Raw genomic sequence first — 19,439 nt, 5'->3', positions numbered from 1 at the left:
CAGGCTAACGTTGCCCTGTGCCGGGGGTACCTATCATTCAGGGCCTGGAGAGGACCAACACATTTGGAAGGGGCTGTACAATGAGGACACTGTTTTTCAATGCTGAGAATTATCCTGGAGGTCTTGATCATGAGTGTTAGACAAAATTGAAAAGAAACATATCCAGAATCCTCAATAATACCAACACCCCATTTCTTTTCCAAGACCTCATATTTATCATTTTTATCTCATGTGAGCCCAGCAATAACCCCATAAGGTAGGCAGAGCTGATGTTGCTATGCCCAATGGTCACATGGGAACACAGATCTGGAGGAGCTAAATGTCGTCCTAAAGTCAGATAGCAAATTGCAGAGTTGGAATTCTGCATTCTCTGAACACAGAACTACAAGAATATAAGAGCTGGGACCGTCCTTAGGAGATGAACCCATGCCTCCATCGGACACACGATCCACGCCTGTGGCAAGGGGACCCCCTAGTACAGCCAGGTCTGCAGTCAGTGATGGAGCTGGGACCAGCGTCCAGGCACCTCTGTCTTCCTGCTTTGCCTTTTCCACTGCAGCAAGCCCTGCTTCGCCACGTGGACGGGGCCCTTCAGGCTCCCTGCGCCACAAGTCAGAGCTTTTGAGAGGATTTAGATGGAAAATGTTGTAAGCAAGAGGTCTTCTTTTTCAATTCCTGCTATAACTTTACAGCAAGAAGGACAAAAGCCAGGTGCCCTCAGGTGTCCCTGGAGGAGTTGATCTGGACCAGACCCACAGGTCTGGCCTCTACCAGGGCCTGGAGGGTCTGCAGGGCTGCCCCTGTGGGCACTGTGCTCAGCTGCCTTTCTCTGAGTCTTTCTCGCCAGCTCCCCGAGACAGCCGTGAACAGCGGGCCTTGGACCTAACATCCTTTGCCTCCTCATCGCCCCCCTCCTCATTCCCAATACCCACGCCCTGGAACAGACTTATAAGACTCGGGGTCGTGGCTCAGGCTATCCCAGAGCTCGCCTTCTACCAGGCATTTGTATCCTCCCTTGTGGACAAATGATGAAGACCTCTCTGGGTCACAAGATGAAGTAATATTCCCATGGCATTTCAGTTGAGAACAGGGCCTTTAGGTCCCCATTAGGGCTTCCCTCGTAGTTGACTCCTTTTTTTTTTTTAATATCTCCAACTATTTTACTTTAATATATAAACCTTAATACATAATAGTTCAAAGAAAGCAGCTGTGATTATTTCAGTATCATGCCAGAAAGATTATTTTATAAACTTAGCTTCCATTTCTCAATTTTCTCAATTTTTAAAAAATGAATACAAGGTTACTTTCTTAAATGACTGTGTAAAATACAGCCCTCAGATTTAAGAAATAATAGTATGCTTCATGATGAATGCTGAGTGTTTAATGCTAGGCTGGCTCTTTCTTAACCGTTGCCATCTTGAGCCAAATACACACTCTTCTGAGGTTCAGATTCCTCACCTGTAAAACCTAGGTCAGAACACTCAGCACTAACGCCGTGCACGTAACATGGTACATGCAGTCTGCCAGGAGGTAGATGCTCCCTTCGCCTCAGTTTCTTCATCCATCAGACAAGAAATTGCATGAGGCGTTTGCTTCAAATCCTTGTCTCTTACCTCTTAGTATTCTTTACAAGCCTTCCTGCACATTCCCACCCTGTGGGGCAGGCCAAGCAGGTATTAGAATTCTGATTTTGAGATAAGGAGACTCCACAGAGATGGCAGGAGACCCCCCTCTCCCAGTCTCAGGGCTACGTAAAGAAAGCAAGAGACCAGGCTCCTGACCCCCAGCCCGGTGCCCCAGCCCTGGCCAAGCGGCCTCCTGCCCCCACACTCCCTTCTGCTCACCCCGCACTCACCCCTCCCTTCCTGCCTCCTGCCTTGGACTCTTCAGACTTTCGCTATCACATCAGCTTGAAGACGGGGGACGTCCCTGGGGCCAGCACAGATTCCAGAGTCTACATCAAGCTTTACGGGGACAAATCTGACACCATCAAGCAAGTGCTTCTTGTCTCTGACAACAACCTGAAAGACTACTTTGAACGTGGCCGTGTGGACGAGTTCACCTTGGAGACCCTGAACATTGGAACCGTAAGTCTCCTTCCTGAGACCGCGTGACAGCATCTCACCCATTCCCCTGTCTCACACACACACACACACACAGGTGAACCGTTTTGAAGGAGAGAAATGCCCACTTGGGGTTTAGTAAAGGACACTGTTTTCCAGCTGTGACCTAGAGCAGCAGAAGACATGTGAACAGTGGTCAAGCTTCCAGAGTCTCTTTGGGGCTTGAACACGTATTCTTAGTGGCTGTAGTCCCAACATTTCCTTTACTTCCAGAGCCAGGACCAATGGACCTGGGTCCTTGATACTAGAGAGGGGACACTGGTGTGCAGGGGAGGGAGAGAGGAGGGAGCGCTGTAAAGAGGGGCTGAGAATACTTCCCAATTCCAAACTGGAGTGTGTGTCACAGTGCCGCCCTGCAAGGCTGTTTCAGTGTGTGCTCCCAGGCCACACCTGAGAGACTCTGCCTTAGAGGACAGGGCCCCTGGGAGTCTCCCTCCATCACGTCTCCAGGTGGCCCTGCTGCGAGGGGTCTGAGCACTTCACCTGGAGAAGCGTGGGTCTGACTGCCTGCGCTTGAGTGCTGGAAACTTTTCTAGAAATGTCTGAGCTGGGCTTCGTGTTCCCACCTGCCCCTTTCAGGGGGTGGCTTGTGGAAATTGATACATGCTCCCCTTTGCGAACCCCTTTCCCTCTTGGCAAGCCTCACCCTCTTTCAGGTGCTCTGAGGAATGATGTCAGTCATTTACATCTTGAACGTAACAAGCTTAAATCGAGATTTTCCTTGGTCCCTATGCATTTACATTTTAAGCTGAATTGATCATTGTAGACTGAAATGCTGTTCGTGTTACTAAGGAGTTCTGGCAGCAGCCGGCAGATAAATGAGACATCTGAGGGATGGGGGAGGGTGTTCGGACCCTTCTTGTGTTTCTGAACCCCCCTCAGCAAACAATGTGGCAGGAGGTTGGGACTGTGGGCTGGGCTGCAGACTACCTGGGTCTGAGGCCCGGTGTTTCCACTTACCTGCTGTGACCAAGGCATCATCTCTGTTTGCCTCAGTTTTCTCGTTACTGTCAAAAGGGATCCCAATGGGATTGTTATTAACTATGTTAGTAACACCCACAAGCACTTAGTAAGAATTCAATAGGCAGTAGCTGCTATCGACGGAAAGCTTGCTCATATCAGGTGCTGGCCATTGTGGAGCTGACAGGCAGTCCCTGCTATTAAGGCACTTTCTGTCACATCGGGTAGAAAACACCTGTCCCTGTCTTTGCTCTGTTACAGTTCCAACACTGTAGAAAGAAAACGAAGCTCTCCTGTGACCCTTGGCAAATACCCCGAAGGCTCTCAGGCTGTGTTAGTAGATGCAGTTGATCTCCTTCCGACAATTCCAGGGAATCGGGCTACATGCGCTTAGCTGTGATAGTGTTTCCATCACCAGCTGCAAAAAGGCACTTAGTACGCAGAAGAGCGGGAGCAAGGCTTACAGGAACAGTTTTCTAAATCTGGCCTTTGGGCGCCAGACTCACCGCTAGCATCAGCCCTCCAAACTACCACAAAGAGAATGTGGGGGGCTGGAAGGGATCTCAAAGGCCGTCTGATAATTCTATCTGATGTTAGAATTGACATATATACAGCATTTCAAAAAAACATAAAAGTCATTTGAACACTGAAGAGCTAGGTACATTTAAGGATGTAACGTGATCATTTATGTGCTCATCTATGTTGCCTGTGGGCAAGATTAACATAAACTATAAAACAGCGAAGCAACTGAACTATGGAGTGTTGTTGGGGGGAGAAAATACACCTCAGTTCTAAGAGTGAGAGAAGGAATTGGACACGGAATGACATAGCCCTAAAAGGTTGCCTGCGTATTCCATCACCTATAGTATGGATGTGTCAAAGAAGACATGCAAAAATAAGTACAACACTGTATGGTTTAAAACAAAACAAAGCCAAATCACCAACCTGGCTGTCAGAAGTTGATGCTTCATATTTTCGATGTTTGCTTTCTTGTGTGGCCACCATACTCTTAGGAAGTCCACCCTCTGACATTCAGTACATACTGGGGTTTTCAAAGCTGCTGCCACACCTGTTCCCCGACTTGCTTCTCACAAGGTCCCCAGGAGGTGACCTGGCCTTTAGGCCAGGGGACAGAGGCTCCAGGCAGGAGAGGTGGTGCCCTGGTCCCCTGGCTGGCTGATGGCAGGTAGGCCTGGGACCTGCCTCCTCCCGCCAAGCCTGTGTCTCCTGAAGAACGGGAGACTGTGTTGAGGAGACCCGTTTGCACTGGTGTTTGGAGGGGTGGGTAGGGACGGAGTGATGGAGGCTTCTACACACCAGCTCCTGCTCACCTGCACCCTGGGTTTTTTTTCCAGATCAACCGGCTGGTGATTGGGCATGACAGCACGGGCATGCACGCCAGCTGGTTCCTGGGCAGCGTCCAGATTCGCGTGCCCCGCCAAGGCAAACGGTACACCTTCCCTGCCAACCGCTGGCTGGACAAGGACCATGCTGATGGGCGCCTGGAGGTGGAGCTGTACCCCAGTGAGGTCGTGGACATCCAGAAATGTACGGAGGCGGCCATGGTGGGACCGTCAGCATTGTTCACCGCGGGGCTGGGCAGCAGGGAAGGAGGAGGGCCTCTGGGCGACTTGGGTCTTGTCTCAAAGGTGGAAGCTTCCAATTGCCCTGGTACCAGGGTTCTGGGAGGGAAAGGGGGCTCTTTTTACAGATGGGGAAACTGAGAACTCAATGGATGAAACTTTGTTTTCTAGGATAAAGGCAGCGCATGACTTTATTGAGAAAGATACCTTCTCAGCCCTGTGTACAAGGCTGAGGAGGTATTTGAAAAATAGTCTTCCCCCGGGAAGACTGGTGAGGAGATAAGCTGTTTATTCATTCATGTGTTCAATAACTACACACTGAATGTTTCTCTGCACTGGCACTGCCTAAGGCTTTGTAGAGGAAGCCATGAGCAAGACAGACCAAACCCTTGTGCTCTGGGACTTTACGTTCCACCAGGGAGACAAAAAAATACATGATATAATGCCAAGTAAGAGCTGAGAAGAAACTGAAGCAGGATAAGGGGTTAGCAATGGCATGGGGGTGAGGGACCGTTTTGGACAGGATGGTGACATCTCTGAGCGGAGGTGAAGTTCAAGGTGAGCTGGCCACCCATTGCACATGATGTGAAAGCTATAGATTAGGTAGGGGTCAGAGAAACAAGAGGTTATCTAGAGGGTCAGGAAGACCATGGGACCAAACTCTGGTACAGACAATGTCCCTTCCCTCACCTCTGCATTTCCGCACCTACCCTGAAAGCAGCCATCCAAGGCTCACCCCCACACAAAACTTCCTGAGAAAGAACCCACTACAAACTCACCTCTTCCTCTTTCAGAACTCCTTGTGTCTTTCCATTGTGTGCATTTTTTCTCCCCATCTAACCTGTACATTCCTTGAGGGCTGTGTCACACATACATGCTTTGTAATGGCACCTGCCAATGTGAAAAATCAATTCCATCCCTCTTTTTATGAGTTAAAACTTAATTTCTATCAGAGTAATACAGGTACTAGTTAACAGGATAAAGATTAAAAAAGCAGCAGTTCCCTTACCTACCTCTTCCCCCTTCTTCAGAGGTAACAGCTTTTTAATTACTTTACCTTTTTCTTCTGAAATGTATCTCCATGTTTTCAAAAATATGCTTATCGATTTCTTGATTTTTCAGTCATAGACATTAACTATTGACTTCCTACTATGGAAGAGGATGATGGAGCTTTTTTAACATATACACATGTACATTCAAACACACACACACACACATACTCATCCCCTCCTTCCAGTCTTCAATAACCAATATTTGATTTGTACATTATCATAACCATGTAAATGTTACTCACTGCTGAGACACCTACTTATAACAATTATATTTCATTTTTTATACAACTTTTTGTTTTTTTCTGGAGTTACTAATAGTCTAATTTATTCATTAGTAGAGTTTTTATATACCCATCTATATTTCTATATACCCATCTGTATACCCACCTATCTGTATTAGTCTGCTAGGGCTACCATAACAAAATACCACAGACTAGGTGGCTTAAGCAATAAAAATTTATTTTCTCCCAGTTCTGGAGGCTGGAAGTCCAAGCTCAAGGTGTTAGCAGGTTGGGTTTCTTCTGCGATCTCTCTCCTGGGCTTGCATGTCTGTGTCCCAGGTTCTTCTTACAAGGACACTGGTCGTATTGGATTGGGATCCACCTTAATAGCCTCATTTTAACGTAATCATCTCTATAAAGGCCCTGTCTCCAAATACAGTGACATTCTGAGATACTAGGGTTTAGGGTTTCAACATATGAATGTTGGGTGTGTGTGGGGGGGGGACACAATTCTTCCATAACACCATCTTATCTCCATCTTGCCAATAGAACTAAAATTCTTTTCATATGTTCAAACCCAATAGGAATTCTGTTGGTTTCCTCTCTACCTCTCTTCCCTTACTTCCTGTCTCAAAAGAAACTTTGTCCTGCTCTCTAGGCTGCCATGAAGCTGTCTTTTGAGACTTCCTTTCTACCATCTTTTGGACATTTCATTCTTCTCTCTTCCTGGTTGGATCTCCTGTTTCCTGGATTTCATGTCTTCCTCTGCTTTGGTTTATCAGTAGGACATATTCTCCACCAGTAGCTTCCTGAGAAAAGGTGCCTGGAAGAGGAATGTTGAGACCTTGAATGTCTACAAATGTCTTCTGTCTATTCTCACCATTGATCCATAATTTGGTTTGTTAGAGAGTTAGAACTCATTTTCCCTTAGAGTTTAGAAGGAATTAGCCTACATCTTCTAGCTCCCAGTGTTGAAGCTGGGAAGTCTGATGACATTCTGCTACCCAACCCTTTGGATTTTTTCTCTCTAAAAGCTTGCAGGACCCTATTTTTATCCCTAGAATTCTGAAATTTCATGATGTCCTCACTGCCTTTTCTGATTTCAGTTTCATCCAGTCTTCTGGGAACTCACTGGCTCCTTTAGTCTAGAAGCATTTTTTAAATTAGGGGACCTTTTTTGTGTGTTTATTTCTTTTTTTTGTTTTTAAACTTTTTTTTTTTTGGATGTGGACCATTTTTAAAGTCTTTATTGAATTTGTTACAACATTGCTTCTGTTTTACGTTTTGGTTTTTTGGCTACGAGGCTTGTAGGATCCTAGCTCCCCAACCAGGAATTGAACCTGCACCCCCCTGCATTGGAAGGTGAAGTCTTAACCACTGGGACACCAGGAAAGTCCCTTTATTTCTTTGACAATTTCCAGATCTCTATTTCTGCTGTTTTCTTTAGAACTGAACTTTTAGTGAGATGTCAGACTTTTTTTGATTTCCTTACATTTCTATCATTTTGTTCTTGGGAAATTTCCTTCTTGTTCTTCTGAGCTGTCCTTGACTTTACCCTTTCTTCGGAATATTTTATTTCAGCTTCCACATGTTCATTTCCAATAGCTGGCTCTTGTTCTCTGAATGCTCATTTTTATCTATCCTAATTTTGTATAATCCTGGCTGCTGTTGTTCTGAGAACCGAGAGAGGGAATGGGTTTGGGGTTCTCTCCATTCAGAACGCTGGCTTTTCCTGAGCCCCCCTGTTGGCCATCTACTAGCCCACCCTCTCTCCCAGTGGGGCCTATATTTCTAGTTCACATTCTTCAGGCTCTCAGCCAGTCCTCTTGTTTTCAGCCCCCAATTTCTCACATTGCTATGGTAATGGGAGATTCCTCATCTTGTTGAAAATAAGTCTTAACTTGAAAAAATTATGATTTCATCTTATAGCATTGCTGAGAGGACAAGTCTTGTAATAGTCACTTTGAAAAAATTTGGTCCCATAGTTCTGGGAGACATTTTGCTTTCCAAGGGGACGTGCCCTCTAGTGGTGAATACCTATAACACATTTCTACCCTCTAACAGCTTGATAAAGTATTACTTCAAAGTACAATTCTTTGTGTAGCTGTATCTGTTGATATCATCTGAAACGTGTATATATTTAAATGAAAATTATAATTCCAACCCCTCATCCTTTACTGAAAATAAGGAAAAGAAACAAATACACAGCCTTTTGCTCGCTTCTGTCCTGTGGTGTCCGCCCAGGGATAGGCACACAGCAGAGCGTACCAGCTGGTGTACTGACTACTCCTTGTCCCTGGTTCCAGAGCACACATGTGGCACAGAGGATAACTGAGCTTTGGAGTCTGAGTGCTTGGATTTGCCATTTCCATCACCTACTCAATTCCTCTAAGCCTCAGTTTGTCAATCTGCAAGATGGAAATGATAGTACTTACTCACGATATGGATGGGAGGGTTGGATGAGATAATGCCTAAGAAGCACCACATGGTACAGGCTTGTGAAATGTTTGTTTTGTAACTATTATTACTATTGTTGTTATTACTAAATGTCCCATTTCTCCCCCCTGTGCCCACCCAGTGATCCACTACGAGGTTGAGATTTGGACGGGGGATGTGGGCGGCGCAAGCACCACTGCCCAAGTCTACATGCAGATCTACGGCGAGGAAGGCAAGACAGAAGTGCTCTTCCTCTCCAGCCGCTCGAAAGTGTTTGAGCGGGCATCTAAGGACACATTCCAGGTGTGTGGGGTCAGGCAGCGGGGGTGCCAACACAGGGCCCAGCAGATGTCTGAAAGTGGAGGGATTGCTTCTCAGCCCTGGCTTCTTATTAGAATCACCCAGGGAGCTTTCAGGAAAAAGTACTTCCTGGTCTACAGCCAGATCAGTGAAATCAGAACCTCTCTGGTGGGGTATGTTTTCTGGGTATGTTTCTACAAGCTCTACCAGTGATACTAACGTGCTACTGATTCTGAGAATTGCTGGAGTGGTTGATTCTAATTTAGGAAAATATGGCATGATAGCCTTGTTTACTACGTTCATTCCCAGCCTCGGCCTCTGATTCCATAGCTCATTCAGCCGGAGGGCAGGGCCGTGCCTCCCAGGAGCATGCTGGGAGGCTTGGGGTCTCCTACCTGTGTTCCGAGGGCCCCAGGCCTCCTCACTTCCCTTTGAGCAGAGGAGGAAAAGAGATGAGAATGTGGGCATGTTGTGGAAGGGGAGGAGGATGCAAGGGTGGTGCCCCTTGGGGGGGACATGCGTGTTTTATGTGGAGCACAAGTGTGTGTGTGTGCGTGTGTGTGTGTGTGCGGATCTGTGTGTGCAGGAAGCACTTTCATGCTGGCTGCTCTGTGAGTGTCTATGTTCCACAAGCAGCTTGGGCCTCAGCAAGGGGTCCTAACCCAGTGCCCAGCAGAGAGGGTCCTGGGCGAGCGAGGCCAGGGTCGCAGTTGTCTGGAATGTTAGTGCTGGGGCGGGGGGCCTCCTGGAGACTAACCCCCTCCTTACCTTGCTGAGGGTGCAGAGGTGCAAGCAGTTCACCTCTCTGAGCCTCAGCTTCTTTATCAGCTCAAACCTAGCTTCATAATACCTGCCTGGCCTGCTTCATAGCCTCTGCAGAGATCAAAATAGTCAACGTCAGGGAACGTGCTTGGGAAATTGTGTCCAGTCCTGGAGATGTAAGAGCACAGCAGCTTCTGGATGTGAGTGGACTGCATGGCTGGATGTGGTGGTGGCTGCGTTCACGGCTGGGCAGGCAGACGAGGGAGAGGGGACGGCAAGTGAGCCGGACTGTGAGGATGCTGTGACCCGGAAAGCACTGGAGAGGAGATGGAATGTGCTGAAGAAGGGACTTACCATATCCAGAGCCCATCCCCTACGTAGCTGAGCAGAATACATTCCTCTTCCCTGGGGCCCTGGGCTCCGTTTTGGCTAAGGATTTTCTCATAAAGGTGGTTTTAGCTGCATGGCGACTTCATGAACAGGGAGTCAGAAGACCCGAGTTCTCGCCTAGGTCTGGGATCCAATTATGGGACACTGAACAACTCAGAGGGCAGCCCTGGCCTCAGCTTCCCCAGCACACAAGTGGAGTGTCAAACACCCCACAGCACAGGGAGCCCTGAGTGACCCGACCAGCAGGGACTCCATGTGAGCCGTCCCCTGAGCTCTGTGGCGGCCAGACCTCTCCTCAGTGTGAGGCTCAGAGCTGAGTGGCAGGTCGAAGGTCGAGGACCTGAGCCCCTGAAGCAAAGCTAAATCCACCGACTGTGCCCGTTGAGCCAGCTGTGTGCCAGGCCCAGTGGGGGAGAGAAGCCCTCAGGAAATCCCACCTGAGTGTGCAGACATCGCACACGTGGACAAAGAGGGCATCCCGGCCAGGCCAAGGCAGCGGCCAAGCTCTGGGGCCCCTCGGAGCTCCCAGGGAGGAGAAAGGCTGGTGTCAGGGAGGGGCATGGGGCCTCTGGGAGCATGGGAGAGACTTTTGTTTTTGAAAAATAAGACATTTTTTTACTTCTTGCAAAAGTTATATATGATTAATGCTGGAAAAATGTTGGGAAAGAGAACCCAGAAAAGCACAAACTAAAAAAAAAAAAAGTAATAGTAAGCTCAGGAATTGGAATGCATAGGTTTTAGTTAGAGGTAGAAGAAGGAATAAAGGCATTCTGCATGAGGGAACAAAGATACGGAAATAAAAATAGGAATGAGTGTGATGTGCACGGAGCATGTGTGCGCGTAGGTGTGGGTGTGTAAAGGGGGAAGAGAAAGCCAGAAAGGGGGAGACCATCTTGACCCTCCGCACAGGGGTTTAGAAGGACAGCAGTTTGGGTGAAGCGTGGGGCCAAGCAGGGAAACCAGGCTGGCGTGAGGGAGATGGGAAGTGGTGGCAGCTTTGAGCGCAGAGACCCCAGCCTCTCCATCCCAAGGCTCTGCGAGGGCACGGGGAGGACGCCGGAGGGCCCCCCCCACACGCCCGCAGCCACTGCCCCACGCTTTGTGCAGCTGGAGGCAGCGGATGTGGGCCAGGTCTTCAAGATCCGGCTCGGCCACACGGGCGAGGGCTTCGGGCCCAGCTGGTTCGTGGACACCGTGTGGCTGCGGCACCTGGCAGTGCGGGAGGCGGACCTCACGCCCGAGGAGGAGGCGCGGAGGAAGAAGGAGAAGGACAGACTGCGGCAGCTGCTCAAGAAGGAGCGTCTGAAGGCCAAGCTGCAGAGGAAGAAGAAGAAGAAGAAGAAGGGCAGCGACGAGGAGGACGAGGGGGACGAGGAGGAAGAGTCCTCGTCGGAGGAGTCCTCGTCAGAGGAGGAGGAGGAAGAGACCGAGGAGGAGGAGGAGGAGGAGGAGGAGGAGTTCGGGCCAGGGATGCAGGAGGTGATCAAGGAGTACAAGTTCGACGCCCACCGCTGGCTGGCTCGGGGCAAGGAGGACAATGAACTTGTCGTGGAGCTGGTGCCCGCGGGCCGAGAGGGTCCTGAGCGTAAGCCTGAGGAGGGGGTCAGTCATTCCCCGGGGGGCCTGGGGGGGGAGGGGGCCCAGCTCTCCTCTCACCTGGGGGCCCCATGGCTCTCCTGAAATGCCACTGGGGACGATTCTTTGCTGGGGTTGGCATTGCCCTTGTCCTGAGGCTCTTGGAAGGAGCCCTGGTATAACCTGCTGTAACTCAGCGAGGGGGACATCTACTGATGGAGGGTTGCTGAGGGCCAATTTTGCCATGGTGCTCAGCCTCTTGGGCTTCATGGAGAAGGGAAGTCTTGGGTAGGGAGGAGGAGCAGGTTCACTTCCGGGTTAGTGTAGATATAGGTGTACCCGGAAGTCCTTCCTGCTCCCACCATCCGGCAGGATCTGAGGGGCTGAGCCTCAGGTCCACCCCAAGGCCTGGGTGTCCTCAACACTGTGTCTTTGTGTGTCCCCAGCCAACACCTACGAGGTCCAGGTGATCACAGGGAATGTGCCTAAGGCTGGCACTGATGCCAATGTCTTCCTGACCATCTACGGAGAGGAATACGGGGACACGGGCGAGCGGCCCCTGAAGAAGTCAGACAAGTCCAACAAGTTTGAACAGGGGCAGGTAGGGTGCGGGCTCTCTGGCCCCTAGGTGGTGAGTGGGGCCCAGATGGAGGGAGCCCTGCAGTGATTCCCGAGCAGCCCCGCCCTGCACAACACCTGCTGTGACAGCAGTGTGCTCTGTTCAATCCAGTCAGGTAGAATGGAAGCGCCTCTTCTGTAAGCACTGGTGCTTTGTGGTGAGGGCGTAAGAAAGGCACAGGTGGGGGTCGGTGCCAGGAAGCCCATAGGAACTAACTGGAGATAGTATGGGTAGCAGATGCTCAGGTGCTGAGTGGGTGGGGCAGGGGTTCAAGGAGGAAGTGCTGACCATAAGGTGGTGCTTTAGGGGAAACTTACTGGGAAGGAAGGATGTGAACTGGGCCATAGTGGATGAGTATGATGTCGATGTCTAAAGATGACAGTTAGAGGTGTTCTCTGAAGATGGGGCCACATGACAAAGATATGGGGGTGGAAGTGTGGAAGGCCAGTTGGACAGTGGGTCTTCTCGCTATGCTGTAGTTAATGCCAAGCCACGGTGGGTGCTGCCTCTGGGAAGCTTGACGGGACCAATTTAAGGGGTCGGGGCATGAGAGCCTTGAAGGACAGGCTGAGGAGCCTGATCTGCATCCTGAGGCAGTGACATCACGTAGGCTTTTGAGCATTTAGAGAAATGCCTGCCCTTCCCCCTTCCAGATAGAGTAGGAAAAGCATGGAGAAATACATCTGTTGTTCTTGTCCTTTGAGATTTTACAATGTCCTCTGGCTAGAAGACTGTCTCTCATCTCACCTTTTCCATTCCTGCCCCCATCCCAAAGCCAGGTTCCCTCATCAACACAGAGGAAAACCAGAAATAAAACCAAATCCATTAAAAATACTTCTGGGCTCATTGCTTGATTTATTTCGGATGTCCCCTGCTTTTTCCTTCGACACTGCCTTCCCATGACTTGAGGATCAGGATTTACTTCTGTGTTTCAGTACTTTGCCTTAAAAATTATAGCCACTACGATGACTAGAATTGGAAGAAAACTGCTATAGAGGATGTAACTGGTACAACTGATGAAATTTGAATATGGACTGTATGTTAGATAATATTGTGTTGACTTAAGTTTCCTGAATTTGGTAATTGTGCTGTGACTATGTGAGAATGTCCTTGTTCTTAGAAAAGCTGACGAATTTGAGTGGAAGATAATGATATCTGCCATATACTTTCAAATAATTCAGAAAAAAAATTGAGAAAGGGCAAGAGAGAGTGAGAGAAAGCAAATGTTGCAAAATCTAAGTGAAAGGTGTACAAAATTTCATTGTGCTGTTTCTGCAAATTTTCTGTAGATTTGACATGCTTTTCAATATAAATAGTTTAAGAAGTTATAGTCAAGAAGATCTCACTTACTTATTGGATCCTGGTGTCATCTGCTTCCTCCAGTGCATACGTGCACACTTGTGTCATACACTTGTATCTTCCCACCTGAATGGTGAACAGTCCAAGTCTCACACTTCAAATTCTGTCAATCACTTTTGATTTCCACTTTGCCTTACAGTAGGTACTTAATTAAAATTTATGGTTGAAGGAGTTTATGCATGCATGTACACACACAGCACATGGCCTCAGCACATACCCAAGAAACAGGTTGCACACACACACCCCACAACACAGCTGCAGGCGTCAGCCAACCTGTCTTCTCTTCTACCCCTCCCTTACAAATCACATTCGTCACCCTCCTACTCCTCCCTTCATCTTTTGGGACACGATGAAATTGAGAAGACCTCCCTGGCAGTGGCAGGTGCAAAGACAATAGTGCAATAGGTGAAGGGAATTAACTTCCAGCTATAAAATAAACAAGTCACAGGGATGGAATGTACACATAGGGAATATAGTCAGTAGTGTTGTAACAACTGTATGGTGGTGGATGGTAACTGGTCTTTATGTGGTGATCATTTCATAATGTATAAAAACTTCAAACCACTGTGCTGTACCCCTGAAATGAATATAATATTGTATATTAATGATAACTCAAACAAAAACAAAACCAGCAAAGCAGACCAAACACCAGACAATTGGCTGCATTTTCCATGCCCCCTCCCCCTTGATGCTTTGGGTCTTGCAGCCGGCCTCAGGCTGCCCCAAGTCCTGGGAGGGTGAAGCTGTTGGCAAGGTGGGGAGGGCTGCCCCCCTGTGAGTGCTACTCTGACCCTTCCCAGACAGATACCTTCACCATCTATGCCATTGACCTTGGCCCCCTGACCAAGATTCGGATTCGCCATGACAACTCAGGCAACAGACCAGGCTGGTTCCTGGACAGAATAGACATCACTGACATGAACAACGAGATCACGTGAGTGGGACTGGGGGAGAGGGAGGGAAGGCCATGCCTGCCACTGAGATGGTCATGGAAAGAAGGGTGGGGGTGGGGTGGCTGTGCTGGGAGAGTGTGGGGGTGGGGTGGTTGTGATGGGTGAGGGCAGGGGTAGGGTGGCTGTGCTGGGTGAGGGTGGGGGTGGGGTGGTTATGATGGATGAGGATGGGGTGGGGTGGCTGTGAGGGGTGAGGGTGGGGGTGGGTGGCTGTGATGGGTGAGGGCGGGGGTAGGGTGACTGTGCTGGGTGAGGGTGGGGGTGGGTGGCTGTGATGGGTGAGGGCGGGGGTGGGTGGCTGTGATGACTGAGGGTGCGGGTGGGGTGGCTGTGCTGCGTGAGGGTGGGTGGCGTGGCTAGGATGTGGGTTTGGCCCATGGAGCTGGTTGGGTGGGCATTGCCTCTCTCCCTTCCCTCTCTTTGGGCAGCCCCCCAGCTGCTTGCCCTGTCAGGTGACAGTCTGGTAGAACATCCAATGCAGTTCTTGACTCCATCATTTCAGAAAGTCAGGTTTTCTGCCCCTGCCATGGCCCAATCTCTATGCCCAGACTTAGAACCCGTAAGTCTCTCTATGTATAAAGTGATTTCCAGGACATTGTTTTAATGTTCTAGACTAGAAATAAGCAAACTTATTCTTTAAAGGCCAGAGAGCAAATATTTTAGGCTTTCAGGACCATTTGGTCTCTGTTACAACTGCTCGACTTTGCCTTTGTTGCAGAAAAGCAGCCATAGATGATGTAAGTGAACGGACGTGGCTGTGTACCAATAAAACCTCATTTATAGTCGCTGAAACTTGAATTCCATGTAATTTTCACATGTCACGAAATATTATTGGTTTTAGATTTTTTTCTCAACCATTTAAAGATGTAAAAGCTCCGCTTAGTTTGTGGGGTGTACATAAGCATGTGGTGGGCCAGATTTGGCCCACAGGCTGTAGTTTGCTGGCCCCTGCTCCAGTCATGGCTCCCCCCAGGAGCCAGGGTGGGAACAGTGAAGAAACCACACCCCAGGAAGGCAAGGCTGCAGCCCCAGCATCAGCTGTGCCAGAGCCAGGACCAGATCTCCAGACCATCAAAGATAAATCTGGTGTGTTTCCATCACCAGGCCACATTGCCTTTTGGGCAGGAGGGGCCAAAGGGCAATAGACAGGAAAAAAGCCCGGAGCTGTTGGGGTGGGGGGAGCAGGGCGGAGTGGAGGGAGGCAGAGAGGAAAGCAGGCAAGATCTCGAGGGGGTTGTGGAGCTGCTGAGGGCCTGGCAGTGCCCGGAGTATAGCAGGTACTTAAGTAAATATTTGTTGAATTAAATAACTTCTTGGCCTGCAGCCTGGAGTCTCTGGAAACATGCCCTCTTGTTGGGCTCCCCTCTGTGTGGGGCAAGGGCCGATGGGGCTCACCCCATCTCCCATCTCCACCCAGCCCCGGCAGCACAAGAGATTACTCCAGACAAGGACACTGAGGCACAGCTCACACACAGCCTGATGTCATGGCTTTCCATGAGGTCATCATGGTGGCACAGAAGGGCTGTGGGACAAGCCCATGACTGGGAACCAGGGTCCTGACCTGGGGTAGGTCCTCTGCTAGAAACTCACCATGTCACCCTGGACAAGTCGCTCCATCTTCATGAGCTTTCATTTGCTCTTCTGATCAGTGGGCTTAAAGAGGCCAGCCCAACTTCTCAGGATGTTCTCAAAATCAAAGGCCTTTAAGCTTGACAAAGATAAAGTGCTGCAAAAAAATGTAAGGACAGAGACAAAGTGTGACCATCCCGGCTTCCCCTTGCAGCCTGGTTAGGGTCCGTGGACTCTGTTCAGTTGATTTGGCATTTCTGGGCCAGCCCACACTGTTTAAATTATTGTAGCTTTATAATCTATTTTAATATCTGTCAGTACTTGTCCTCTTTCATTATTCTTCAAGAATATTAGCTGTTCTTACCTTTCCAAATCAAAACATTAAGTGATTTTTTAAAAAATCCTGTTGGAATTTTGTTTTGCTGTTAAATGTATGTGCAGAGAATTGCATGTTTAGATTATCAAGGGCTCCCCCAGGCACACACCTATCCAAGTGTTCCTCGAGGCATCTCAGTAGTGCCATTTTCCACACATTTTCTGCCACTTGCTCCACACAGGCTGCACGTTCTTGTTACGTTTGTGTCCACTTGTCTTATGTTTTTATCGCTTGTGAATGGCACCTTCTCGTCACTCCTCTCTCCTTCACTTCTTTTCCTCTTTTTCCTTCCTGCACTCCTCACTCTCCTCATCTCCTCCTCTTCCCTCGCCACCCTTTCTTGTTGGTCTTGTATGGTTTCTTTTCTTTATTTCCTTGGTGTTGCAGCGGTAGTAAAGGCTCTGTGCTGAGCCAGCTCCAACCACTTGCAAGCGGAGAGAGCAACTCTGAGCAGAGCTTGCCCTGGGAGATAGACATAAAATCATGGCTGTTCAGAGGAAGCAAAATTAGCGCAGCTAATCTGTTCTCTCTTGGAGAGGCACCGTCTTCCCTGACAGTGCCTGGGGCCTTCCACGGCCTTTATTAGCTCAGGAATAAGGCCTTTGCAGCCAGCAGGGTAAGTGAACACTGACCTCATCCCTCGGCTGCCCTGTATCCAGTCACCCATTTCCATGCCAACTGGACGCCCTGACTCCTCTTTGCCGCTCATGCCCCACCCCCAATCCATCACCACTTCTATCAGAAAAGCTCAGTCAGACCCCCTCTCCCCATCTTCAGCATCCCCTGGTCAGAGCCTCTTGGCTGGTCCCTCTGCTTCACCCAGGCCCTCCTGGTGCCTACAGCTATCCAGCCCTCAGGCCATGTCCCTCCTCTGCTCACATCCGTCAGAGGCCTCAGTGATGAAACTCGGGGCCCAGTGGCCATGCAGTGTGTTAGGGGAAAAGTGGGGGCACAAACCCAAAGTTCCAGAGTTCCAGACCCACTCTGTTGCCATACCACTCTTGCAGTACCACCAGTTGACATACATGATGTGCTCCAGCCTTTATGCGTCAAGTGGGAAAGGCCATATGTTAAATACATTTTACAGCATTCGGTTTTGCAGTCTGCTCATTGCAGTTCTACTTTCAAGTGAAATTTGTACTTTTAGTGGCCCCGAGCTTTGTTCCAATGCCCAGTTTAAACCTCCTGCTGACCCGAGCCCTGGCTCTTCCTTCCACTGCCCTTGCTTAAGTGGAGTGGTGGGCATACCTGCCAGAACACCTGTATGTCTCTCTTCTCCTTTGCTCCTGAAAAATCCTCACCTACTCCCCCCTCCCCATACCTGCTTGAGCAGGATTTATTCCTGTGAGAGGAAGGGGAGGGGGCCAGTTGGCCAGACCTCCTGTGGGTGCTTGTTGGTGCCATGGGGACAGAGGCTAAACGCCCAGCGCTCAGGTCCATCCTGGCTCCGGCTCTGGTTCTCCCGCCCAGGGAGCTGGATCCAGAGGCTCGCTGCCTGCAGAGGCTGCGGCCATGGGCATGCTAAGGGCCTTTAACATCATGATGCAGGTATCTCAGGGACCAGAGGGGTGGTGCCGAGATGCCAGGCTCCGATGCCCTGCGCATGCACTCTCCACCGGTGTGGGAGGCTGTGCCTTCCCCTTTCCATCTTGCTGACTTTTTCCTCTCCCAGCATGTCTCCCCAGCTCTTTCTTTATACATCTCTCCCTCTGTCCCTGTCCTCCTCCAGCTTCCCACACTCTCATTACTCCGCCTCGGCCCCAAACCTACTCTTTTCTTTATTTCTGTCTCTCTCCCTTAATTGGCCATAATTTAGCACTAAAGCCTATTATTCATAAATTATTTGGTTGAATTAAAAATTTAACTTTCCCATTCATACATTTAAACGGCTGAGAAATAGAACAATATACATTTTTCACTCGCACACTAATTTCATAGCAATTTAGTTTATATCTCTCAAGGTTGAGCTCCTCCCACCCTTTAAATCCACATCCCTCAATACACAGTTGCCCCTCTGCGCCTCATCTAAGCCCTTGGGCCGAGGTGGCGTTCCCTGGCGCTGTCCCTCTACCATGCAGATGTTGGGAGGCAGTAAGGACTGTAGGAGGATGGGGGGCTCTGGCAGGGAAGAGACCCTCGGGCCTACACGGCTCCCACCTTTCCAGACTTCGACCAGACCCTGAATGCATCTTATGCGCTCGGACAGTGGTGGGGAAGGGGCGCAGACCTGGTGGAACAGCCCCAACTTAGAGATGGGCTGCATCCCCAAGACCCTCTGACTTGTTCTGGAAGCTCAGGGGCCCAATGGGAACTGTCCAGCCCACAACCTCCAGAGATCCCAGGCATGGACCGAGGAGAAAGAAACGAAGTATAATCATCCTCATCTTCATCCTCATCCCCATCCTCATCCTCACAATAGTATTAGCAGCTTCTTAACCAAGAGCATACTGAGAGCCAGGGTTTTTTAAGCACTTAAAAATGTTTAACTCATGTAATTCTAACAACCATCTGTGAAATAGGCAATATTATCCTCCTTCTCAGAGGGTTGCCGGATAAAATGCAGAATGGCCACTTATATTTGAATGTCAGATAAGCAACAGGTAATGTTTTAGTGTAAGTATGTCCCAGATATTAGATAGGACATACTTACACTGAAACATTCCTTGTTTATCTAAAATTGCAATGTAACTGGGAGTCCGGTGATTTTATTGGCTAAATCTGGCAACCCTCTCACAAAGAGGTAGAGAAACTTGTTCAGACTCACATGACTGCAGGTGGCAGAGCCAGGATTCAACCCCAGTCTGGCTCTAGAGGTGAGTCCTCAGTTCCCACGCTCTGCTGCCTCTCTCGGCCCACGTCCTACCTTCCCTTCCATCCAGGCGCCTCCCCTGCGCTGAGGAGTCTACCTTGGATCTCCCTTCTCTGGAGGTCACCAGCTGTCTGCTGTGCCAGCTCCTTAGCCATATTCTTTGTACCTTCCAGAAGCATAATTGGGTCAGTCCATTAAAGTCCGATCATTCAACCCTTAGGTATGAAGTACCTCCTATGTACCACATTCTCTGCCAAAGTGGCTGTGGCTAACAGATTGATTCTAGAAAAGGCTGGAGCAGTCCCCAGAAGCCCCTCTCCCTCTACATTCCTCCAAAATGACCCTGATTGAG

General features: G+C 49.4%; 1 protein-coding gene across 2 annotated transcripts in view; it reads left to right on the top strand.

The window, feature by feature from the left end:
• The window catches only part of LOXHD1 (lipoxygenase homology PLAT domains 1), a 176,723-nt gene that overhangs the window by 82,182 nt on the left and 75,102 nt on the right, over window positions 1–19,439 (top strand). For both annotated transcript variants that reach the window (XM_057700151.1, XM_057700150.1), the window contains exons 16-21: window positions 1,891–2,087; window positions 4,439–4,631; window positions 8,518–8,678; window positions 10,935–11,412; window positions 11,849–12,003; window positions 14,181–14,314. In XM_057700151.1, coding sequence (XP_057556134.1) covers window positions 1,891–2,087; window positions 4,439–4,631; window positions 8,518–8,678; window positions 10,935–11,412; window positions 11,849–12,003; window positions 14,181–14,314 — 1,318 coding nt within the window. The remainder of the gene's footprint in view (window positions 1–1,890; window positions 2,088–4,438; window positions 4,632–8,517; window positions 8,679–10,934; window positions 11,413–11,848; window positions 12,004–14,180; window positions 14,315–19,439) is intronic.

This window comes from Hippopotamus amphibius, chromosome 11 (genome assembly GCF_030028045.1).
Source record: "Hippopotamus amphibius kiboko isolate mHipAmp2 chromosome 11, mHipAmp2.hap2, whole genome shotgun sequence".
Lineage (NCBI taxonomy): Eukaryota > Metazoa > Chordata > Mammalia > Artiodactyla > Hippopotamidae > Hippopotamus > Hippopotamus amphibius.
The sequence above is the reverse complement of the archived record's forward strand: the minus strand, read 5'-3'. Positions and strand labels throughout refer to the sequence as shown.